The 22,979-nt window shown below is 41.4% G+C and overlaps 2 protein-coding genes across 2 annotated transcripts; one reads left to right on the plus strand and one right to left on the minus strand.

The window, feature by feature from the left end:
- Window positions 1-649: 649 nt before the first annotated feature.
- LOC146718998 (stomatin-like) lies at window positions 650-3,935 on the minus strand. Its single transcript, XM_085458537.1, has one exon. The coding sequence runs from the start codon at window positions 3,821-3,823 to the stop codon at window positions 2,969-2,971; it is 855 nt and encodes a 284-aa protein (XP_085314663.1). The 5' UTR covers window positions 3,824-3,935; the 3' UTR covers window positions 650-2,968.
- Window positions 3,936-3,999: 64 nt separating this feature from the next.
- tmem208 (transmembrane protein 208) lies at window positions 4,000-9,670 on the plus strand. Its single transcript, XM_085458548.1, has 6 exons — window positions 4,000-4,163; window positions 7,265-7,360; window positions 7,640-7,699; window positions 7,796-7,932; window positions 8,821-8,905; window positions 8,991-9,670. Exons 1-6 carry the CDS (start codon window positions 4,158-4,160, stop codon window positions 9,126-9,128), a joined length of 522 nt encoding a protein of 173 aa, XP_085314674.1. The 5' UTR covers window positions 4,000-4,157; the 3' UTR covers window positions 9,129-9,670.
- Window positions 9,671-22,979: the final 13,309 nt, after the last annotated feature.

Raw genomic sequence — 22,979 nt, forward strand, 5'->3', positions numbered from 1 at the left:
TGATGAAAAAAGAGTGAACCTGGCATGACTATTGGTGCTGGTCAGAGTATTTCAGAAACTGCTGATCTAATGGGATTGACAAAGAATGGCCTGAAAAAGAGAAAATATCCAATGAGCAGCAGTTCTCCGGACAAAAATGCAGCCACTAGTTATAGCCAAGGTATGCAGAAGAGCATCTGTGGACACACAACATGTCGAACCTTGAAGCAGATGTGCTACAGCAGCAGAAGACCGCACAGAGTGCCACAGGAAACCAAGGCTGTAATTCATATGGACTCACTAACTGAACAACAGGAGAGTGGAAACGAGCCTGATCTCAGGAGTCTATTTCTGCTGCAATGGATGAACCAATCTGTGTGACACCATCACATCAACATGAACCAAAATCCCAGAGAAATCAGCACCTTGTTGAATCTGTGCCATGAAGAATTAAAGAGGCTCTGAAAGTAAGAGGGTCCAACCCAGTGCTGCTGAAATGTATGTAATAAAGTGGCTGTTGAGAGAATGTGATGTTTTTTTAATAAAAAAAAAAAAACAATCAAAAAAAGTTTTTGTCCCGATGATCATTTAAATTAAAACTAATTTATACAGTTGTTCATAAGTTATCCAGTTTAGTACCCTGTGTTTGAAGACAGCTGATGAGACTTGCTTTTCAGTCAGATCTTTATTTGTCACCTTTATCTGTCATATACATATCTCAAGACAAAATCATATACGTTTGTCAGCAAAGCAAAAACCAACAATAATCCTGAATCCAACTTCAACACACATGTTTTGACTTAACATAAGCTCCACAGCATCTGATACTCCTCTTTCACTGTAACAGCAAAAAAAGAGATAAAAGTTACTGTAATATAATGTCACAGCCTTTGTATCCTGCAGCGACAGGTAACTTAAACCCGTTTGTCCCACAAAACCGAGCCCTTCGTGAGGCAACAGCAAAACTATAATAAACTTCACAGGGCTCTATATATAAAACACTGCTTGATCACAGACAGACTAAACAATGCGAGCTACATTTAGAAACTCTGTTCTTGAAATGCTAAAAAGAGGGAAACACATGCAAACTGCAGATATACTACAGATTAATACAGATTAATACAAAGGCTAGTATTTGGCTTTTGAGCGCAAGTGATAAAATATCATTTAAAAAAAATAAAATAGGTAAAGTAACTTCTTTAGATAACTTTGTATAGAAGTGCATAGAGTGATACTGGACTGTAAAATGAATACATGTCAGTACATTAAGGCCTTTGGTTGTAAGATTTACAGTCTCTGCTTCACCTAAGCAGACAATGAAGCCACACAGGTTGACGGGATGAACAAGATAAAAGAAACAACTGACAGCCATGTACTGAGGTGTGGCTGCTCAGGCCCATCTTCTGACTGTGTCAGATGAATCTGTGGGTGTTTGAACCGCTTGTCCACCCGTTACATGCTGTGGATCATTAGAGAGTTTAGAGTAAACACACAAGTTCAGCAACCATCGACTTGTTTCAGCTTATAATGTAGTAGTATAGTGGCAACTAGAGAAAAGGTGTGTGTGTATGTTTCTGTATAATTACTTGGTAACTCTGACTGATCCTCGCTTTCTGACCAGCTTATTCAAACACGACTCCCTGCTTCTTCATGGTCAGTGGAGCGAAGTGGAATACATTACATTAACAATATTCACGGCATTCAAGGTTTGAAGCCCAAATTCAACATTTCACACAAACATGTCAGCTTTTTGTCCTTCATCCTCACAATCACATCCAACGAGCGGGAGAGACTAAAGGTAAAGGTAACAACGATGATGTCAGGTCTAAGGTTAGTCTGAGTTTTACACTTAAAATTAGTCTAAAACACATTCAGTAAGGTTTTGGCAATAGTAACAGACAGTACAGTCAGAATACTTATATAATGAAAACACTTTAAATAACTGCAGCACTGAGATGCTGGCAGCTGTACCAGTGCTGAGAAATATATAGACCAGGGTGTGTGTGTGTGTGTGTGTGTGCAGCTGTAGACCACATATCTATCAGGCACTTAAACTCACAATTTATACATTTGTAACCAAAATGTAACAAGATAAGAGTTAAACTGCACTCTCGCTGATTTGGTTTAAGGCTCATACACAATTTCCGAATTCAGTCAGCGGTCAGCTATTGGCAGGCACGCCGAGCCAGCCGCTGGAGATTTTGCTGGGCGTCTGGCACCTCCGGCTCTGGACTGACTGAGCGAGCATGCTGAATGGACAAGAGCTGATGGAGAGCTGAGGCTGGTCAGCTAAACAGCAAAGTGAAGTGAGCAAACTTGCTTTGCTAAAAGAAAATATAGTTATTATTTCCTGATCTATGTGTGAGTGCTGCTGCTGGTTAAACACAGCAGGCTAGGTTCAGATGAAAGAAGGAAATAAAAATGCCACCGTCTCAATGCAGTGTATTATAAACCACAGGGAGCAACTCACCAAGCATCATCTTAGCACTAGTGGTTTAATTCCACAGCCACAGAGCTATGTAAATGACAGACTGGAGTCATTTATGACTGCTTTTTTTTAATATAATGACTCTATTTGTGTTCATCCCAGTTTATTTATTTTTTAATCTATGACATATCTTGTAAAATGCCCTAATATAATCAATTATGGGTTTCAATCCCTGCTATGTAAAACAGGGGTTTGGCTTAGGCTTTGCCTCAAGGCTTCTACAGCAGTAAATCGGGCTGCTGTAGGTGTGTTTGCCATGGTTCACTGCAAAACACCACAAGTGGAAATTCACAATAAAACCCACCCCAGCAGTGTTATATATAATAACTTTCTATCAGCTGTGCCACACCAATAATTACTAATTCGTGGCTTATTAATAGGAAACCTTGAAAATAAGCCCACTCGGTTACCTGATGGTTACAGAGGAATGCCTAACAGAGGGAGGGACTGTGTAATATGTCAGGTGATCCGTGCTGTGTTAGTGTGTGGATTTTAGCCTCCTCAGTGTTTGATGAGGCCCTGCATCATCTCCAGCGGCAGCGGGAAAATGATGGTGGAGTTCTTCTCGGCAGCGATGGTGTTGAGGGTCTGCAGGTAGCGCAGCTGCAGGGCGGACGGAGACTCTGCGATCACCAGGGAGGCCTCCTTGAGCGCCCGCGACGCGTTCATCTCCCCCTCGGCGGCGATCACCTTGGCTCTGGCCTCGCGACTCGCCTCTGCCTCAGCCGCCATGGCTCTCTGGAGCTGGAGGGGCAGCTTCACATCTTTGATCTCCACCCTCTCCACCTTGATTCCCCAGTCATCCGTGGCGTCATCCAGTGACGACTGCATGCTGTGCGCGATTTCCTCGCGGTCGGACAGGATCTCGGCCAGGTTCTTGGTGCCCAGCACGTTCCTCAGGGTGGTCTGGGCCAGCAGGCGCGTGGCTGCATCCGCGTTAGTGATGTTGGCCACAGCCAGGGTGGCATTCTGGACGCGATAGTAGACCACGCCATCAACGCTCACTGTCACCGAGTCTTTGGTCAGAACCTCTTGAGGTGGGATGTCGAAGGTGATGGTGCGCATGTCCACGTTAATGAAGCTGTCGGTGCACGGCACGATGAAGAACAAACCCGGTCCTTTGGCTCCACCACGCAAAATGCGCCCCAGGCGGAAGATAATGGCCCTCTCGTACTCCTTCACGATCTTGATGCACATCCAGATAGATAAGGGCAGGGTGAGCAGCACGAGGAGGAGGGAGAGGCCGACCAGCAGCCAGCCGCAAAACCCGATGTCCGAGTCAGTATTCTCCAAAGTTACCTGACGCTCGCGTCTCCTGGCTTCTTTCAGGGCGGTGTCCTCGTTGTCGCCAGCCATTGTCTGGGCCCAAAATCTGAACTAACTGTTAAGCTGAGGTAAAGATGGCAGTAGTTTACTGGAGCAGCTGCTGCGCACTCCTGAAAAAACACAAACAGAAAAAAACTACACAACGATTACGCAAAGACGCGGGAGACGGAAATGGAGCTGATGATTCCATAATCGTGCGCCGGATGTGTTGCTATTCCCCACACAAGCCGTGAGTGCTGATGTGTTTCAAGAGTCTGGACGGGTTTAATGCAGTAACGAGCAGAGCGGCAGCGGCGGCTCGGAGGTCGATGTCCAAGAAGACGGCAGCGGAGGAGAGCAGCAGCAGCACCGGTCCGGAGAGCGAATGGCGGTGAGGCACACACACATGCGGCAGAGCTGAGTAGTTCACTTCCACATTTCCTCAATGCTGTACCGCAGCTGATGCACCGACTCAGCTGCAGAGAGCATCAGAAGCCTGCGGTTTGTTCTGCGATGGCGTGAAAACAAACTCAACACAAGAATCTAATTTCTGTCACTTTCTCACGTTTGATCTCTCCCACCCCGGCTTCGTTCACGCGTGCTGCTATGCAGTACTGGTGGAAGGGATCGATCCATGTATCGGGAGTGTCGATACCGACGCTGGTATTGGACACTAGCGCGGATACTTTGTTTCTATCCGATTCAGTTCAGCTGTGTTAAATTATTATCATAATTATGGGGGGAAATTAAAGAGAAATACCTCAAATATACACTATGAAAAAATGTCTGAACCTTTTCGTTTTGAGTCCCATGTCTGTTTTATTTTATTTACACCTTATGGCCACATTGATACCACAGAAGCTGCCCTGTCCCTGAAGCCCAAAGTGCTTTAAAGACAGGCACATTTACACTCCAGGTCCCCAAAATACATGAAAAGCTGAAAGGTGTGTTTTGTTGTGTTAACTCATTTTACTAAGTAAAAATCACAGTGATTTGGTGGTCATTAAAATGTGTTCAGAATATGCAAATTGATGATGATTCATGTCATAAATCATGACACACCGCTCTCCCCTACATAAGCTGCCTGTACAGGTTAAAAGAATTGGTATCGGCAGTATGGGAGAAGCGTTTCATACAGACAGGCACCAGCCAGCCAAAAGGTTTGAACGCAGGACCTTCTTGCTGACGCACTGCCCTGCATCAGACAGATACTGAAGGTAGATGAGTTTAAATACCTGGAGTCAGTCATACAAGACAACGGAGAGAGGTGAAGAAGAGAGTAGAGCAGGTGGAGATGAGTGTCAGGGATGATCTGTGGCTGAAGAATAGCAGGAGGTAGAGGTGTCTGAGATGGAGATGCTAAGAGTTTCATTGGGAGTGACCAGGATGGGCAAGATTAGAAATGAGTACATCAGAGTTACAGCACAGGTCGAGCAGTTCGGAGACAAAGTTAGAGAAGCAAGGCTGAGATGGTTCGGACATGTATAGAGGATATATTTAATAAAGGATGCTGAAGATGGAGCTGCCGGGCAGGAGGAAAAGAGCAGGAGCACAGAGAAGGTTCATGGATGTAGTGAAGGAGGACGCACAGAGTGTTGGTGTGATAAAGGGGGATGCTAGGGATAGGGTGAGATGGAGGCAGATGAAGAAGAAGAAGGTATTTAAACATCTTTTGATTCGGGCCTGTATTTTTGCAGAGGGAACAATAAACAGAGCAAAGGCAAACTTTTAATGTAATCACATAAAAATGTGCATTAAAATCATATTTTACATTGAAGACAAAATTGATCTTGACAAAGACGTTTACATTTATCTGCTAAAACCTTCACACTTCATTCATTACTGATACTGTACCCCTACACTGATATTTAGTTATTGTGCATCATGTCAGATATCATCAGTTGAAAACATAATGAAAAGGTTTCATGTGAGTGGAAGCTTTAATCTGTGTTCCTTCTGTAGGACGCACTTTTTTAACCTAATTTTGTTTTTGTTTTTATATCATAGTAACGTCGTATTTAATGGACTGAAGAAGTGAATTAACGTTCTGAGTGTATGCTCATGCATTTGTAAATCGTACAACCAGTAGCGGTCTTAGATATGGGCGACATGGGGAGTTGTGGTAGGGTCAGCATCATGGCATCCGCAAAAAAACAAGTTGCACATACCCATGCTGCCCCGACATCATAACAGCGCATTTTGGGGATTGCAAAGGCACTGAACGGTTTTCTATCGCCCCTTTGCGAGGAATAAAGGCGCCCTTTTTGAATAATTAAACGGCGTTTTTTTTAATGCTATTTCTTAACCAGAGGTGTTCGAAAACTCACAATACTTGGCTGGCCTCTGGCTGGTTGGAAAAGCGTGAAAAATGTGCTTTAAAGTGTTTACATTAATTTTGGGGGAAATGAAGTGTAGTCCAAAATTTGGACTGTTCATATAACGATATATATCGGATGACGATATAAAAACGTCTATCGTTTCATTTTACGCTATCGTTTATTTCGTGGTGTCGCAAAATAACTGTTTACGGCAATATCTTTTCATTATTTTGATGGTCACTGTAGTGGCTATATTAATTTCTTAAAGTTTTCTCTTTCTCTGATATTTTATATAGCAACACTAGGGATGGACAAGCGCCTGTTTTTATGCGTTGTTGTTAGCAACAACGACGGTAAAACCATCGCATGTCCGCTTGTTTATTTCCACATAAACCTTTCACAATAAAGCTCAAGATCCTGTTGAGACCTTTCAAAATAAACGGAATCACGTGAAAAAGTATGCAGAGTATTGACGGATGAGAAGCAAAAAAAGAGTCGTCAGGTGCTAAAAAATAAACCTTAGACTCAAACGTTAGAACAGGCTTTTCCGTGCAGCACGCCGTGTAATAAATACAAAGAAAACGGCGAACGTTACAACCTGTCTAAAAGTGTCTAAAATGTCTAAAAATGTGTAGTTTCATGCATCGGTTAAAACACTCTACTCCAGGTAAGCGACGCCTAGCTGGAGACAATTCACCTACCCGAGAGTCACAGAATTTACAGAAAATATTACATTTTTTCGTTATTGGGACGATAGATGTTTTATATTGGGATATGAGATTTTGGTCATATCGCACAGCCCTAGTCCACATGCTTTATGTCCAAATGTAAGTGGGGCCAGTGGAACAACCACTGTGTTACTGTCTTGTGGTGCTTTATCATCACTGGAGAGAAGCTCGAGTCCAGAGGTGACATCTTCGCTAAGATTACCTGCTCATTTTAAGACATTGTTCCCTACCTAGTTGTAGATCTAATAACTCTGAAGACGTACACACATTGGTGCTTTAGATGAGTTGAGTTCTTCTATTTCAGATATTTATGGTAGAAGCTGATAGATCCAGCCAAACACCATACAGTAAGAAAGAAGTATCTGAAAGCTTTTGCGCCTGCCTTAATTAAAATGCTTGGATACGTATGGTAACTCTGTCATTGCCCTCTGTGTTTTGCCCATCAGCCCAAAGGTAAAGTTGGCACGAAGGGAAAGAAGCAGATCTACGAGGAGAATGAAGCCACTCTGAAGTTCTACACGAGAGTCATCCTCGGAGCGAATGTAAGAGGCCCTGTGTTGTTTTTGGATGTTTTCAGTCATGTTTTCAGGCCTTTACAGGGTCTCCAGGGTGAGAAATTGATTCGTAGGGGATCAAAGTGTGTTCACACTTCATTTTCTGAGGCTTTGACTATTTGGGACACTCAGATCTAATATCAGTTTAAGTCCTGACTGTAGGATTTGGGTGTTTATATATTGATTTAGGTGCATTTTTTATTTTAAAAAATGTAATTCATAATTTGTTTGAAATAGTGATCGCAGGTCTCTTGTGCTCCTCTGCAGGCGATATACGCCGCTGTAAATTTCTTGGTTTTCTACAGTTCGTCCACATTTTGGACATGGGTGAGTTTATTTAAAGACCATAATTTAAACTGTGAATGTCCGCAAATAGGATTGAATGTTTCTGGCTTTAAAACTCTTCTACGACTCCTCTGGCAGTTGCTGCTCGTGTTCGCGTTGGCGGTGTACGTCGGGAGTTACCGCTCCATGGCAGCCATGGCCAAGCCGGCGTTTGCTGACGACGGAAGTCTCCTGGACGGAGGGATAGACCTAAACATGGAGCAGGGAATGGCAGAGTAAGTCGTCCCTCCAAGATGTCTCACACCGTCCAGTGAGGTGTGTGAGGCATTTCCAGCTTTTGTTGAAGTGCGGTGGTATATCTGTCCTACTTGTGCATTGTGGAAACTAAACAGAGTTTTTGGTGTTTTTCCACTTAACAACATGCATGAGCTCTCACAGCATTTTTTGTCTTTGAAAAAAAAAAAATGACACAATTAATATACTGCTCAACAAATGAAAGGAGGCTCATCGTCGCCCCTCTAGTGCACCTGTTGATAATTTCATAAAGACCAAAGCAGCTGAAACCGATTAACATCCTGACCAGATCAATATCCCACAACTTTAACTGACTTGATGCTATAGTCTGATTAAAAAGTGCTCCTTCATCTTTTTGAGCGCTTTATAAAAGTAGTTCAATTTCAAGCAAAGGCTTCACCAGATTTAGATTTGGCTGCTGTCCCGTACAACGCCGTGTTCTCCAGACATCAATAGAGAATCTCTAGTGGTGATGGACCTCTAAATTGTCCATCACAAATCATCAACCTCTGTGTCTGCCCGACCTGACTTTTTTGTGAGGAGGAACCTCATTGCGGATGAAAACATAGGAAGAGTCCAGTGTGCAGGCCTGAAGGTGGCGCCTGAGGTCAGGAGTGTTGCCAGTAACACGCTTGTACTTTAAAAAACCCCAAAAGACATTCATGTGGTTGTACTCCATGTCGAGACTCCAAGATGAGACTGTGAATGTGGCTTTACTGTAACGCCTCGAGGAGCCCGAGGTGAAACATTTGCTGGAAACCACCTGAACCGTGGCACGTGTGCAAAGGTCCAGGCGGCCTGATGAGAGCTCTGTGTCCTTTGCTGTGGTCACATGTTCTTTTTTCAGTGATGATTAATTCTGGTTTTAGACACCTGAAGGACGTGATCCTGCTCACAGCCATAGTGCAAGTGCTCAGCACCATCTCCTCTTACTTCTGGTATCTCTGGCTGCTGGTAAGAGCTTTTGTAGTCCCGACTTCTTTTCATTTTGTTTTCCACACACGTCATAATTTAAGTTTGTCCTGTGTGTGTGTGCCAGGCCCCGGCCCGTGCCCTCTACTTGCTGTGGGTAAACTTCCTGGGCCCCTGGTTTATGGCAGAAAGCCCGTCGGCGCCGGAGGAGGTGAACGAGAAGAAGCAGAGAAGACAAGAGCGCAGGCAGATGAGACGATTCTGATGCTGCAGAGCAGGCGAAGCAGTATTTTTTTTATACGCAGAATCTAATCTAGAAGATGGCGAGGAATTCATAAGTTATTCAGGAAGAAATTTAGTTATTAAATTAAACTCAATCCAGATCTGATCTTGTGGAATCTCGTTTTCCGTGTTTGCTTTCTTTCTGCTCTCCTGTGATTGAGTTTTCTCCCGAAGTTATGAAACAAATTATTCCTTATTTAGATAATATTACAGCCCAAATGTAATTTGTCCCCAGGCAGAGATTAGGGGTTTTGCTGTTGCACAATGCTGCTGCGCTGTCCCATGCAGGTTTGAGTTACAGTGAGTCAGATTTCAGTTCCACAGCAAGATGAGTCCAAATTTCTTTGAATCTGTCAGTGCCGCTTTTATTGTGGTGCACGGTTTGTTTTATTTTTCAAAAACTGTGAGCATTCATCGGAGAATCAAGAGACGTTTATGAGTTATTGCTGTCGTCAAATCAACTGAATGCCAGTGAGTTTTAATAAGAAAATTGAAACAATTTTGCAATAAACAAAAGAAATCTTCCTTCGGTGTCTCGAGTTTAAAATTTTATTTATTTGCAGACGTAATGTTTGGCTTAAACGCGACTAAAGGATTGAGAGATGATTATCAGTTTCCTTACGAGACTAAAATTTGGTTTTGGTGTAAATAAACCTGACAGGTGTTTCATGGGTTTAAAAGGTAACTCTCAGAGAAATGTCGGATTTTAAAATCAATCCAAGAAGAAGAAAAATGTCATGTTTGGCAAAAGCTGAAGCCAGAGGATCCACATAGGACACGGTCATTTGCAATCAAATATTCATGGCCTAGTTTAGACAAAGAGAAACATGAGTAATTGTAATGGTCGGTTATAATAAGGATTATTAAATTCACGAATTCATTTTGTGAAATGCCAGAGGAGGAAAATGGTTTACAGAAACTCTTATATAAAACAACTAACAGTACTATTATCCACATGACATCCATTTATTTCAAACTAACTATGATACAGTTTTTAAGCTTGTTCTCAACTCACATCCACTCACCAGCGAATTCATTAGGTTAATTGGGTTCAACTGCTTGTAAATGAATATATCTCATCAGCCAATCACGTGGCAACAGCTCAACATGTGGTCAAGAGGACCTCCTGAAGTTCAAATCAAACATCAGAACGGGCAACAGGGATGATTTTATCTACTAGAGTTTTCCCACACAACCATCTGTGGAGTTTATAGGGAATGTTTGGAAAAAGAGAAAGTATCCAGTAAGCAGCAGTTCTCTGGGTGAAAATGCCTTGATGTTGGAGGTCAGAGGAGAACGACCAGACGGCTTTGAGCTGAGCTGAACTCAGATAGCCACTCATTAAAACCAAGGTATGCAGAAGAGCACCTCCGAACAGTGAACACTGAACCTGGATGCACACAGGCTACAGCAGCAGAAGATCACACTGTCCTAAGAACAGGTAACTGAGCTTACAGTTTCCACACTGTCACCAAAGCTGGACGACAGAAGACTGAAAAAATGTGACCCGAGTCAGCAGCAATTGAGAAATGAGATGCTGTTGGTTTAAAAGCCTGCTCTGCACCATCTAACCGTTGCTAGTAAAGTGAATTTAGTGATTATGTTGAAACTCCAAAGAGCGCAAGTAGGCTGGCAAAGCCCTGATCTGCTTCCAGTGTAATTACAGATTGGCATTGTTGTTCTGTTCATGCTTACCCAACGCAACAAGCTACGACCTGCAGTCATCGGGTTTGACGGGGAACTGCTGTGATGGTGTGAATCCTTTTATAAGGAAACAGAAGAGAAAAAGCATCTACAAACAAAACAAACCCCCCAAAAATGAATTTAACCAGCTTTATTTATTTTATATAACTTCATGCTTTTCCTAAAAAGTCAGTGTCCCCACAGGCTTTTTAAAAATAACTGCTTTTACTTTGCCTGTGTCCTGTCCTCCTTCATCCCAGCCCTGTGGTCCTGTACTGTCTCTATTATAGGGTTATAAACAAAAGTAACCAAAATTAGAGCAGCACAGCATCCAGTTGTCAAGGCCAATCCCAGATGTGGGCTTTGAGAGGGAGCATGTTGCAGTGTAATTTAGTGCCGGGGCCACTCACACGCACATAACCCCACCCCCCCCAAAGGGGCTTGCATGTGTACTTTGTGTTTTCTGACTGTTGTGCTTTCTATAATAAGATGTACCGAAATTTGATGTTCGTTCTAACCGTGCAGCGAGTTCAGCGAGAAACCTGAGACAGACAGGAAAACGTCTTTTTCTGCAGGCTCAAACTTTCCCCTTTTCTCTATAACATGAAGTCGTCTCGCTTTTTACTGTAAAGTACAACAGTATGGAAAAAAGCACAGTGCTGCATGTGAACATCCCTATCGCAGCTGCTGATTTAAGATGGAAGGGGGGGGGAAAGAGTGGGAGAGCGAGGATGTTGTTTACCGTGGCAGTAAAACAGGGTTTATCCTGACAAGATGAAATAAGGGAGTTAAAGCTGCATTCCATAGGCTTCTTGTGTAACTTTGTATGGTATAACCTTTAAAAGGCTTAAACCCATCATAAACTCGGAGAGGAAAGGAAAAAAGCACGAGCTCAACAATCATGAGATTAACAGAAGGATGAGCAGACACAAATGGAGCTTCTTGACTCCTCGCCTTGAGCAGAAGGTGGCCATCACATTGTGGCTCCCTTTGGGCTCACGCCACTAGACGAAACAGGAAATTGGGAGCATTTGGGCAGCAGTCGAGCCTCTGACCCTTGAACTGCGGCTCTTCTCGTCTTTGAAGTCAAGCGAGAGAATCACTTACAAAGCAATTACACGCGATGTTGAGTGTGTTTCCTTGAGCATTCAGCCTCCGCTGTGTAAACAGAATCAGAGCTCTCAGTGTGTTTGGCAGAGCCGTGGGTGTAGTCCAGTCCTGTTTTGACTAAACCGAGCCACACACTACGGACGGCTCGAGGTTTATGGCGCTAATTTTTCACTTAGACCACGATCGCTGCGATTTCTTTTCCTAATAAGAATCATCTTCGAGCATAAAGATGTCACCGGCGAGGCAGCGTTAACGTCTCCCGCCGTGGCCTTAAAAGGCCGTCGAGAATTCCTGCTGCATTTGACTCTGCGTGGGTGTGTCGGTTTGTTTGTGTGCTTGTAATGCTCATGTTGCGGGGACATACATCTGTCTCAGACACTGTTACACACACAAAAACACGTATCATGGTAGTGACTTCGCTTTGGTTTATGCCAAAAAGTTTTATTTACAGCTAAGAAAGGTGTCCTTGTCTTCTAAAGAGAAACATAACTCTGTGTTCTTGAGCATTAGAGTCCCATCAGAGATGACCCCCCAAGTTGCTGGAAACATTTCATGTAAACGTGACGGCATCTGTTGGATTGAGATCAGGTGACTTGGAGGTCAATTGAGTCCAGCTGACTTACTGTGATGTTCATGAAACCAGTTTGAGATGATCTGAGCTTTGTGACATGGAGCGTTATCCAGCAGAAGATGGGTCTCAAAAAGGATGGACGTGGTCAACAACACTGCTCAGATAGACTGTGGTATTTAAACTAGAGATGGACCAATCCGATATTACGTATCGGTATCGGTCCGATACTGACCTAAATTACTGGATCGGATATCGGAGAAAAATAAAAAATGTAATCCGATCCATTAAATATCACGAAAGCACCTCACAAAACTTGCAACACGCCGTAACTCACCTCAGAACGTTAGCACGTCGGAGCAGTATGCATCACGTGATAGAGCGGCTGGTGGTCTGGATAGCATGTGGAGCTTCGCTAGCAACCTGGCATTTCATCTCCGACAAAGTTATCCCCGAGAGAAGTAAAGCAAGTGTGTAAGTTCATCTCTGAATGTTTGTAAAGCATTCCCACGTTAAGCTTAACGAGCGACTGCCTCTCGCTCTCCGGCTGCTACTTCAATCGTGAAACTGCTTAAATGATCAGCTGATCGGCTTTTCTGTAGCAGTCCGTCTTTCTTGTTTGTTTTTGGCCCACTTTGCACCAGAAAGAGGAAACCAGCGGCTGAACAACAGCAGCACGTTTAAGCTTGATAAGCTGTTGTTAGAATTTATTTAATATTACTTTCTACACCAGGATCTTTTTCTACGTAGCTGACGCTGGTAACTGTGCAGGGGCGGATCTAGCAAAGTTTAGCCAGGGGGGCCGATAGGGCATTAACTGGGAAAAGGGGGCACAAAGACATACTTTTCTTTCTTATTCTCATTTAAAATGTCTAGCTTTTAATAAATAATTATCTGACACCCAAAGTTTTAATTTGATGTAAAACGAATAGAAGTCAATTACTGTATATAGTGACTATTAAGTCTAATATATATACCCTAGTAAGCTATAGTACTTTTTCCTTTGGGAAGGTACCATCTGTGCAGTCTGCAATTTTGTTGAAGAAAGATGTTGAATCTATTTAATATTTCTGTGCATTTTTTTTCACACTGCATCAAATTAAGGTTGATTACGTCGATTAAGCATCATGAGGTGGCGCGTGAGGGGTGGTTCCCTATTTTTTATTTATTTATTTTTGTTGTTGCTGGGAGTTGGAACCCTATTAGTTAGGTTGCTTAATATTTACGCTAAGTACTCTTTAAAATACCAGAATAGGGAGGATGGTGTAGGTCTAAGTTTATTAGATTGATCAGTATTGCTGAACTATGAAATATTTTTTTTGTATACAGGTATAACAGAATAGCTTTAGTGTAGTTGTTGTTTTAAACTTGAGTATGAACTTGCAGACTTGCAAAATGCAGCAAGATATTTTAAAAAACAGTTTTGTTGATTAAAAAACACTATATCGGATTCAGATCGGTATCGGCAGATATCCAAATTTATGATATCGGTATCGGTATCGGACATAAAAAAGTGGTATCGTGCCATCTCTAATTTAAACGGTGCTCATTTGGTACCAGGAGGCCCAGAGTGTGCTAAGAACATATCCCCCACACCATTACAACACACGTAGCCTGAACTGTGGATACAAGGCAGGATGAATCTATGCTTTTATGTTGCTTTCACTAAATTCTGACTGAACTGTAGCCTCAGTTTCCTGTTCTTGGCTAATGGGAGTTGCAGCAGGTGTGGTCTTCTGCTGCTGTAGCCCATCTGCTTCGAGGTTCGACATGTTGGGCGTCAGAGATGGTCTGCTGCGTACATTAGTTGTAACAAGTGGTTATTTAAGTTACTGTTAACTTCCAATCATCTCGAAGTACTCATGCTTGTTTCCCTCTCACCTCTGACATCAGCATGGTATTTTTGTCCAGGGAGCTGCCGCGCAGTGGATGTTTTCTCATATTTCAAAGCGCACATTTCAAAATAAGGCCACAAAATGTGACGTTGGACTAACCCACAGACGTACCGAATACATTTCTTTTTATAAGTCCTGGAAATTCCCGATTTTGCTTTCGTTTTGTTTTATTTTTTACTAGATATGAAGAAACCTCTTTATCGAGCCTTCTATTGCTCTGAAACACGGCGTGGCTGAAATTTGAACCTCATCTAATAGCTCGGGGCTACACCTGCTGCTACCATCAACCAACCAAATTACTGGCAGTTAAGCTGTACTGTGGGCAAAGCAGGTGCCAGACTCTGACAAGGAATTCATTGAGTGCAATAAAACAGTAGCCTGCTTTGCAATATTTTTGTTTGATGGTCTGATACTTGGACGCAGGTCAAAAACAATAAAAAAAATTAATAAATTAAATGTGTCACGCTTTTTAATAACATCAGTTTATAGTCTAATTTAATTATCACACATTGCACACAATGAATGCTTTAGAGCATTCAGGTTGTATTTTGCACTCGCTGGCCTTAGCAACCCCATGAAACTTCGTTTGTACGTACATGTATCGGAGGATATGAGAGGATAGGCCTACAAATCAGCATAATAGCAGAAACGTCAAGATTGTGATGAATGTTCTCCTCTGGAGCTAAATTGATCATAAATAATTCACCGTACAATAAACTACACGCAGAGTTTGTCAAAACTTGTACACGCTGTTAAAAAAAATGCTCGCCAAATTATGTTTTGTGACACCGTGTATTACCTGGATGCGTGTTGTAGCAAATGTCCTCGTGGCTTGACAAGCTGATAATAAAACAGCACAAATATAAAAAGCAATTTAAGCAGTTTGAAAAAAAAATGTTCTGTAATATGTAAAAATCTATTAATGTAACCATAAAAAACTCTGAAATTCGAAGCACAAACTTGGTCTGTTTGTGAGTTTCATTACATTGTTCAGCTTTTTTGGAAAAAATATGCTAATTCACAGTTTGCTTTACTGTGAACACCTTTGTTTATAAAGATTTACAACCTAGCAGTAACCTCCCAGGCTACAAAATGATGCCAAAGGAGAAGTGCCAAAGATTTTAATTTCTTGAGGTCCTCTCCAAAAGGGAGACTCCTGTATTAAAATGCCCAAGCGCCTTGTCTATGTCTATATAAGCAGACAACAGAAAAGTGATAAAAGAGGCAGATGGAGATTAATGCTAGATGCATTAAAGGTCCCCAGACAGATCATCTAATCATCTGTGGCTAAAAACAAACAAAACAAAACAAAATTAGCAGCAACTATAGACTGTATGCAGAAGACGGGCATAACTACTGTGAGCTCGTGTCAGGTCTCCACAGAGACTGTCCACAATTTCCCTTTTATAAAAATTCTACAGTGTTTCTTCTTCTTCTTCTTAGAATTCAAATATTAAGCCCTATAGTTTGCATTATTAGTAGCATGGCTAGTGGGTGCCATGACGTGTAGCTGTAGCTACTAGCTTACCGCTAGGCTTCATCTCAGGAAGTATGAGTTTTACCTATTGCTAATGCAGTGCATTTTTAAGAATTTTAATACAATATTATGAAGAATTATATGGCATGCTATTATTATTAGTGCTGTCAGCATCAATCTCGTTAAAATGATCTTAACACCATAACCACATTAACGCGTCGACGCATTAGCGCCATGCAGCCCCACGCACAGGGCAATCCGTGTTAACTCGCTAACGGAGATTTTCTGCGTTAATGCGGTTATGGCGTTAATATATATATATATACATATATATATATATATATATATATATATATATATATATATATAATGTTCTTCCTCTACACCCCCCCCCCCCCCCCCCCCCAATTTTTGCACATGTCGAGGAGCGTGTCAGGCTACATTTCACTGTGTGTTATACTTGTATAACTATGCATGTGACTAATAAAGAACCTTGAACCTTTACTTGTTTATTAATCATAATTATTACATAAAAAGAACTTTATGGAAAGTGAAAATAAAGTTGAGCTAAAATAAAGCTGCATAAAAACTATATTTTAAAATTGACTTCACTGGTGACAAAAACGTAGGAAACATATTTTAAATACATTAATTACTGTAATTACAATTACAATTCATCACTGTAAGTCAAAGTTTCTCATCTCGTCCATATCTTCCTGAGATCACCGGACCTGCAGCCACAGCTTCAGGTTCACACTGCTCCGCCTCAGTGTGCAGCATCACCTCCTCAGCTCTGCCCAGGCCTGAAACCTGACCAGTTTGGTTGTTCTGCTTTGGATTTCAGTCTTTATTTACTCAGATGAAATCTCCACACTTTGGATTGCCTGCTAAGTTCAGCTACGGTTCCTCTGCTGCTCAGAACAGTCAGACAGTTCTCCATGCATTCAGTGACACCCTCCCATCTCTGCCCCTGTGCTCGCAACATCAAATCTCTGACTCGATCTCTGATTTGTTTTTCCTTTTTATCGTGCACAAACACCACAATTCACTATTTAATTAATAAGCTAATTTTAGGAAAAATCATGAAATATGAGATAATGTTGTGTCATTTTAACAGAGGTAATGATTTTTTAAATGCTATGGGATCAGGGACAGCCATGATGTTAACGTTGAGACAACCTAGAGCGTGACATTTCATACCCATCTTCAATTTACAGTCTATGTTTATTATTATTTATTAAATTGTTTGATTTGTTTGATTTGCTGCCAGCCTGGTGGACTTTTTCTAAGGCACCAGCCAAAAGCCATGATGATTAGAATCTGGATGTTAATATCTGTTGCATCTACTCTCCATCGCTCCCTGCCTCTTTTATCTTTCTGTTGCTTCTCTCTGATAAATTTATAAAAAGGCACCCTGCAGCCTTTGATCCAGTGATGTGACCTTGTAAATAGATGTTTTCAAGTACTTGAACAACATGACCTCAGCGAGGATCACTTGCTGATTTTAAGTCGCGATAACAACACAGCAGTTCTCCGAGCCCCATTTATTATTTTGTTTGGTTGTTTCTCAGAAATAAATAAATACACAACCCTCTGTGAGCAATCATGGATTAGCTGTGGCAGTGGCGCCACTGTCTGAACGCCTCACACTGAACCAGGATCAGTAAGAGACAGTCTCCATCACACTGGGCTCCCTTCCTTTTCCTTTGTTTTCATTCAGTTTCCTTCCACGTTTTCTTAGATACTATTCTCCCCAATGCAAGTCTAAACAAACGACAATACTGTGAAAGTAAACAAATGTACAAATGTGATATTCTTCAACCTTTGGCCTCACTAAACCCCAGGACCAGATTCAGGCTCATCATTTTGGTACTTACATCATAGGTTAAGGAGAATGTCATGCTCGATTTTGTTTGTGATGGTTTTAATTTTGCATATGTTTACACAACTAAAGAGAGGTTGCTGATTCAGAAGAAGCAAGATGGCAGGGAAAGGTCTGTGTCAGCGCAAACCCTGTTTGGGAAAACATACGCGCTTTCATGCATTCTTAAGGTTACAATGTAATGTTTGGCTTTTTCTGCATGGATTAGAAATCAAAGTAAAGATACGCATCAAGGAAAGAAACAAAGAAGAGCATGATATGCAACACGGGTTCTGAGGAAATACATACTTAACTGGATGATGAGGAAGGATATTGTACACTTTAAGTGTAATAGGATATTAAATCAAGGGTAATTTATGCTGAACAGTTTCCATTGAGATTGATCCAGAGATAAAATTTAAAAAATCCTGATGGTCTTAGCGTGTCATTGCAATGTTCGGTGAGAGCTCAGACTCTTAAGACTTCATGTTTCATGTAATCCTGGTTTATTAAGTTAAAATGATCAAATCCTATGAATTGTTTCTTTGACCACACAGCTGGTGCTGGAGTATTTTTGTGTTTTTTGTTTTGTTTTGTTTGGCTGTTTGAGGTTTGAGGCTAGCATTGTGATGCTGATCGCCTTTTTCCACCATTTCATACCGATCCATCCCCGCCCACCTCATGCTATTAGACATATAATGGAAGTCTAGATTAATGGTTAATTTCCAGGAAACTCCTGTGTTCTGTCATAAAGTGCTTTCCATTAATTAGGGACTCTGTTTCTCAGAATGGAGGGGGAGTGGAGACGAGTGATTAATGAGCTAACTAGTGCAGTCAGCAGCTCGTCCAGCCCCAGTGGGGAGCCTGAGAGTCGGACCAGCGAGGACAGAGGAAGAAAAATAAATATGTGGCTGCTGGAAGAAGAAAGAAAGGCAGAAAAAGGTGCATGGAAATGCATGGAAGGGGTAACCCGGTTTAGTTTCAAAGGGATGGCTGTAGTGTTTGAGCTGAACTGTGTGAGTTTAGGATGAGGCTTGATTATGATCCTCCCTGGTGCCAGGAGTCTAGCACATGGGGATGAGTGTGTGCTGAGTAGCTGAGTAGAGAAATGCTCTGTTTATTTAACTGACATAGTGATAACAAGCACACACACACATGATTTTTGTGTTTTCAGGGTTTGGGATATTCAAATGTTCAGTGTTAGTCAGTTAGAAAAAAATGGTCACACTGCTAAATAAAAGGGTCCCTACAATCCCCTTTTTTTCTGATCTGGCTAAGCCTAGCCAGATCAGAAAACATGAAATTGTTCATTAGTGAGTTTTTAATAGGCTGATTTTACTTTTTACTTTTTATGGTACTTTTTATTTTTTAAGATAAAAAATGTACGTCGACATCAGGAGGTGATGATTCCAAACATTCACGCAAGGTTCTCGTCACAATTATGACGGGAAAAGTTAAAGGTTTAGCAAATCTTTGGTGCTAACACTTGGAGCACTAAAAGTACAGATGTACAACCAAAAGCAAACAACCGTTGATGTCTTGTGTAAAATCCTCTGTTCAAGTTAGTTAACAGGTCAAATCAGTAGTTTTTTGTGCAAGCTGTTATTAGGACGTACAGTGTAGATAAGTCTAGTAAGTACTAGCAGTTAAGTGACATCTTCCTGCAACACGGCGAACACCAAGGTTGTTATAGTTAAAACTAAAATAAAAAGTAAAACTTAAAAAAAATTTTAAAATGTTTTAGTTTTTTGACTTTTGAAAAAAAGAAGTTAAACTTGCTGATTTGATGAACTTGGAAAACTACAAAAAATTCAAAAAGATAATAATAAAGTAAATCTCAATTTCAGTATTTGTTAGTTAGTTAGTTTTTTAAATGCTATTACAGCTTCCTCGATGAAGCTTTGATGGGTATTTTTATTGAGACTCTACAGGGCGACTGTAGACTGTGAGTCAACACGCACACCCACTCTGGAAAATACCTGAAACTAAACTGAAGTAAAAACAAAAGGTCAAAACGAAACAAACAAACAAAACCTAATTACAAAATGCAAAACTAAATAACAGGTATGCATTTCAATGAAATCTGCCTAAAGTGTGCAGGTTCCTACTTTTACTTTTGATGTAATGCTACTTTTGACAACAATGTCTAGGAAATAAGGGCAGCCAGTTCTCAGGACAGTAAACCTTAATCCTCCACTGAGAGGGCCCCACTCTGAGTCTGCATAGGTTTACTGCTGGTGCCAAAAATCAAGATGTTTGAAGGCAGAAGATCAAAAGAAGGAATTGTGTTCCCAATAGCACCACAATCAATTTCATAGATTTAACATGGTGAAATGCAAGGCTTTTATGGATGTCTATGTCTTCCCATCGAATCAACTGTAAATCACAACAGTATTGCAAGCAGACTGGAATAAAAACACAACAGCGCTGACTGCATATCCATGGTGGTGCCAATTAAGACTACTTTAGCCTCCGGTATTGAGTAAGAAACAGCGGCGCCAGCAGAGCGACGGCAGACAACTCGAGTCATCAAATGACATGAAGTGGGCCTCATTCCCATCACTGCTTTTCCTCCCACATAACGTGGGTGTGAAATCATGTCCAACAGCGTGTGCAGCAGAGTGGTATTCATGTAAATCTTTGCACGAAAGCAAATCATCTTTTAAATGCTGAAATATTCCTTGAAGTCAGGATCGCTGATCCTGGCAGGTAAACCCTGTAAACGCTGGCCGTGTTGCTAACCCTTGGCAGTGTTTACATATGCAGAGTTTCCTATGGGCATCTGATTAAGAGGGCAGCCTGGCCTGAGTCCAGAGGTCTGGCTCGACATTATCTCCAGCACCCCTGACTGTTATTATAAGGGGGCCTCCTAGTCTCTCCGCTGCTAGCCTGTAAATGGCTGGGAGTGGACAGCCACAGTGTGTGTGTGTGTGTTTGCAGAGTAAACTGCCGCCTTGGTGGGGCAACATACTGTCTGCCATATCTCTGGTCTAGAGTAGAGCCATTAGGGGAGCGATGAAGCTGATGACATGTTGTTCCTGTGACAGGCCGCCTGGCCCCAGACTCCACTCTGCTGCCGCTGGAGCTGAGGGAGCCTGCGGGTCTGCCGCTGGACAGACACAGAGACGCAGGGACGGCGTTTATTTTGGGAGGTGGTTTGGTGCCGGACACCCTGTCTGCTCTCCCACCAACCTTAACACACCACCACCCTCCTCTTCCCACGCTCTCAACGCAAATCACCGCCAACACACACACACCGGTGCACTTTTGCCAAAAATGATGACGGTGCTACTGACACATATTCTTTTGGAGGATCAGTTTGCACAAAGCAGTAAGAATAACAATAATAATAAAACAAGAAAAATGTTTGATAAAAAAAATCAAATGCATAATAATAAAGGAAAAAAGAGATTTGTATGTAATTAATAATCTTCATTAACTGAATAAAATAGATCATTCTTATAAAAGCCATCTTCCAGTGAGCTTTTGTCTTCTAATTTGTTTTTCCTTGCAGGTTCAACAGTACCACATTTACTGAGTCGGGTATTGTAATTGAGCTTTGTTGTGATAACATGACAAAATTAATATAACTCCAAAAAGAGCACTATTTTGGGGTCAGCTTCTGTTGTTTAAATGTGCTGTAGGCTATAAATAAAATATACACATACATCAACACAACAAGGTTTAAAAATCAGGCATGTTTGAGGTATATATATATATATATATATATATATATATATATATATATATATATATATATATATATATAATTTATTAAAGAATTCAGTAAGCTACACAGTGAACTTAGAAGATAGAAACAATAGAAACAAAATCTTGCTCCTATTACACTAGTGTCAGTCTGAAACCAATATCAGAAATATATTATATATCCACATTTTTTATATTATATATCCAAATATCGATGCTATCGATACTTTGGATCGTTCAGCACTGTTTGAGTTCATTTGGGATTTCCATTACAGCTTTTTGTCTTCTAATATGCAAAATACCAAAAACCTGACCCCAAAGTTTTTCTGCTGCCTCTGATGTTTTATTAAACCCTTCTGAGCATTTGCAGGAATACATTTTACATTTATTCATGTGTTTAACTCAGCGGCTGCAGCAACGCTCGTCTGAATTTTTTTCTATTTTTCTGTTGGTTTGTTGGAGTCTGTGATAAATTTAGATAATAATAATAATAATTTATGGCTGTTGTTTTCCATGGCTGCTGTGACTCCAGTGACCTGTAAAACATTAAACTCAGGACAAAGCTCTTCCAAATCACTTCCTTCTTCCCTTTTTGCATATTTGCTTGTGATTGACTTACACAGGGGGACACATTTTGAACAGATGCCCAGTAAACCTCGCTGTAGCCACTCACAGACACTGCATCCTCTTCTTTGTCAACTCTCTCCTGCTGCCATTGCAACTTGACTCTCACTTCCTCTCATATAGACAGTAGGCACTGATCTTGGACTAGCACACATAACTGGACAAGCCATGAATAGACAGGGTTAATGCTTCTGTTATGAGGTGTGGACTTCCCCCCACCACATTGTAAGGAGTTGCTAAAATACCAGTTAGGAGTCACAGAGACCAGCACTGGACTAGTGCTATGCCACTGGGGGATGCCCTAGTCCCTTGCTTACACTCCAGGTGTTTATCCTGACCATCAAAAGGAATGTGGGCTTCACATTTCAACATGTGAAGGAGAGGAGCTAGGAACTGAACTGTGTGATTAATGGAGAACCTGCTGTATCAGTATCCCCTGTAAAACAATTAAAGAGTACATTCAGCATTAACTGAAGAATTATGTTGTACCACACCTAAACAATAAATGAATAAATAAATACAAACACACAGTCATCTATATGTTACTAATAATGTATTAATATTAGCTAATACTTACTCTTGTTAACCCTATTTCTCTTGGTCTCTGCTCAGGACTGAGCAGAGGAGAGCAGGATGTTGCGTCTTTAAGAGTTAAGAAACTTGAAACCGTGTTTGCGCAACAATCATTGCGGCTCCCAGCCGCCAAAGTGTCTAGACTGGCACATGATGGCGGGAATCAACCAATGGCTCCAGAGCTTTCCTCTGGGGCCCCGAGAGAGAGAGAGAAAGAGAGAGAGTCAACACCAAACGAAAACCAAGGCGCTGTGACTTTGGTTTCAAAATAAAAGCGTAAAAGTTCCGGAAAATTGTATCTTTTAGAATCAGAATCAGAGAAACTTTTAATCCCA

This window comes from Copadichromis virginalis, linkage group LG1, assembly GCF_057382275.1.
Source record: "Copadichromis virginalis isolate Kocher_CV1m ecotype Utaka linkage group LG1, C_Virginalis_male_GT1.1, whole genome shotgun sequence".
Taxonomy (NCBI): domain Eukaryota; kingdom Metazoa; phylum Chordata; class Actinopteri; order Cichliformes; family Cichlidae; genus Copadichromis; species Copadichromis virginalis.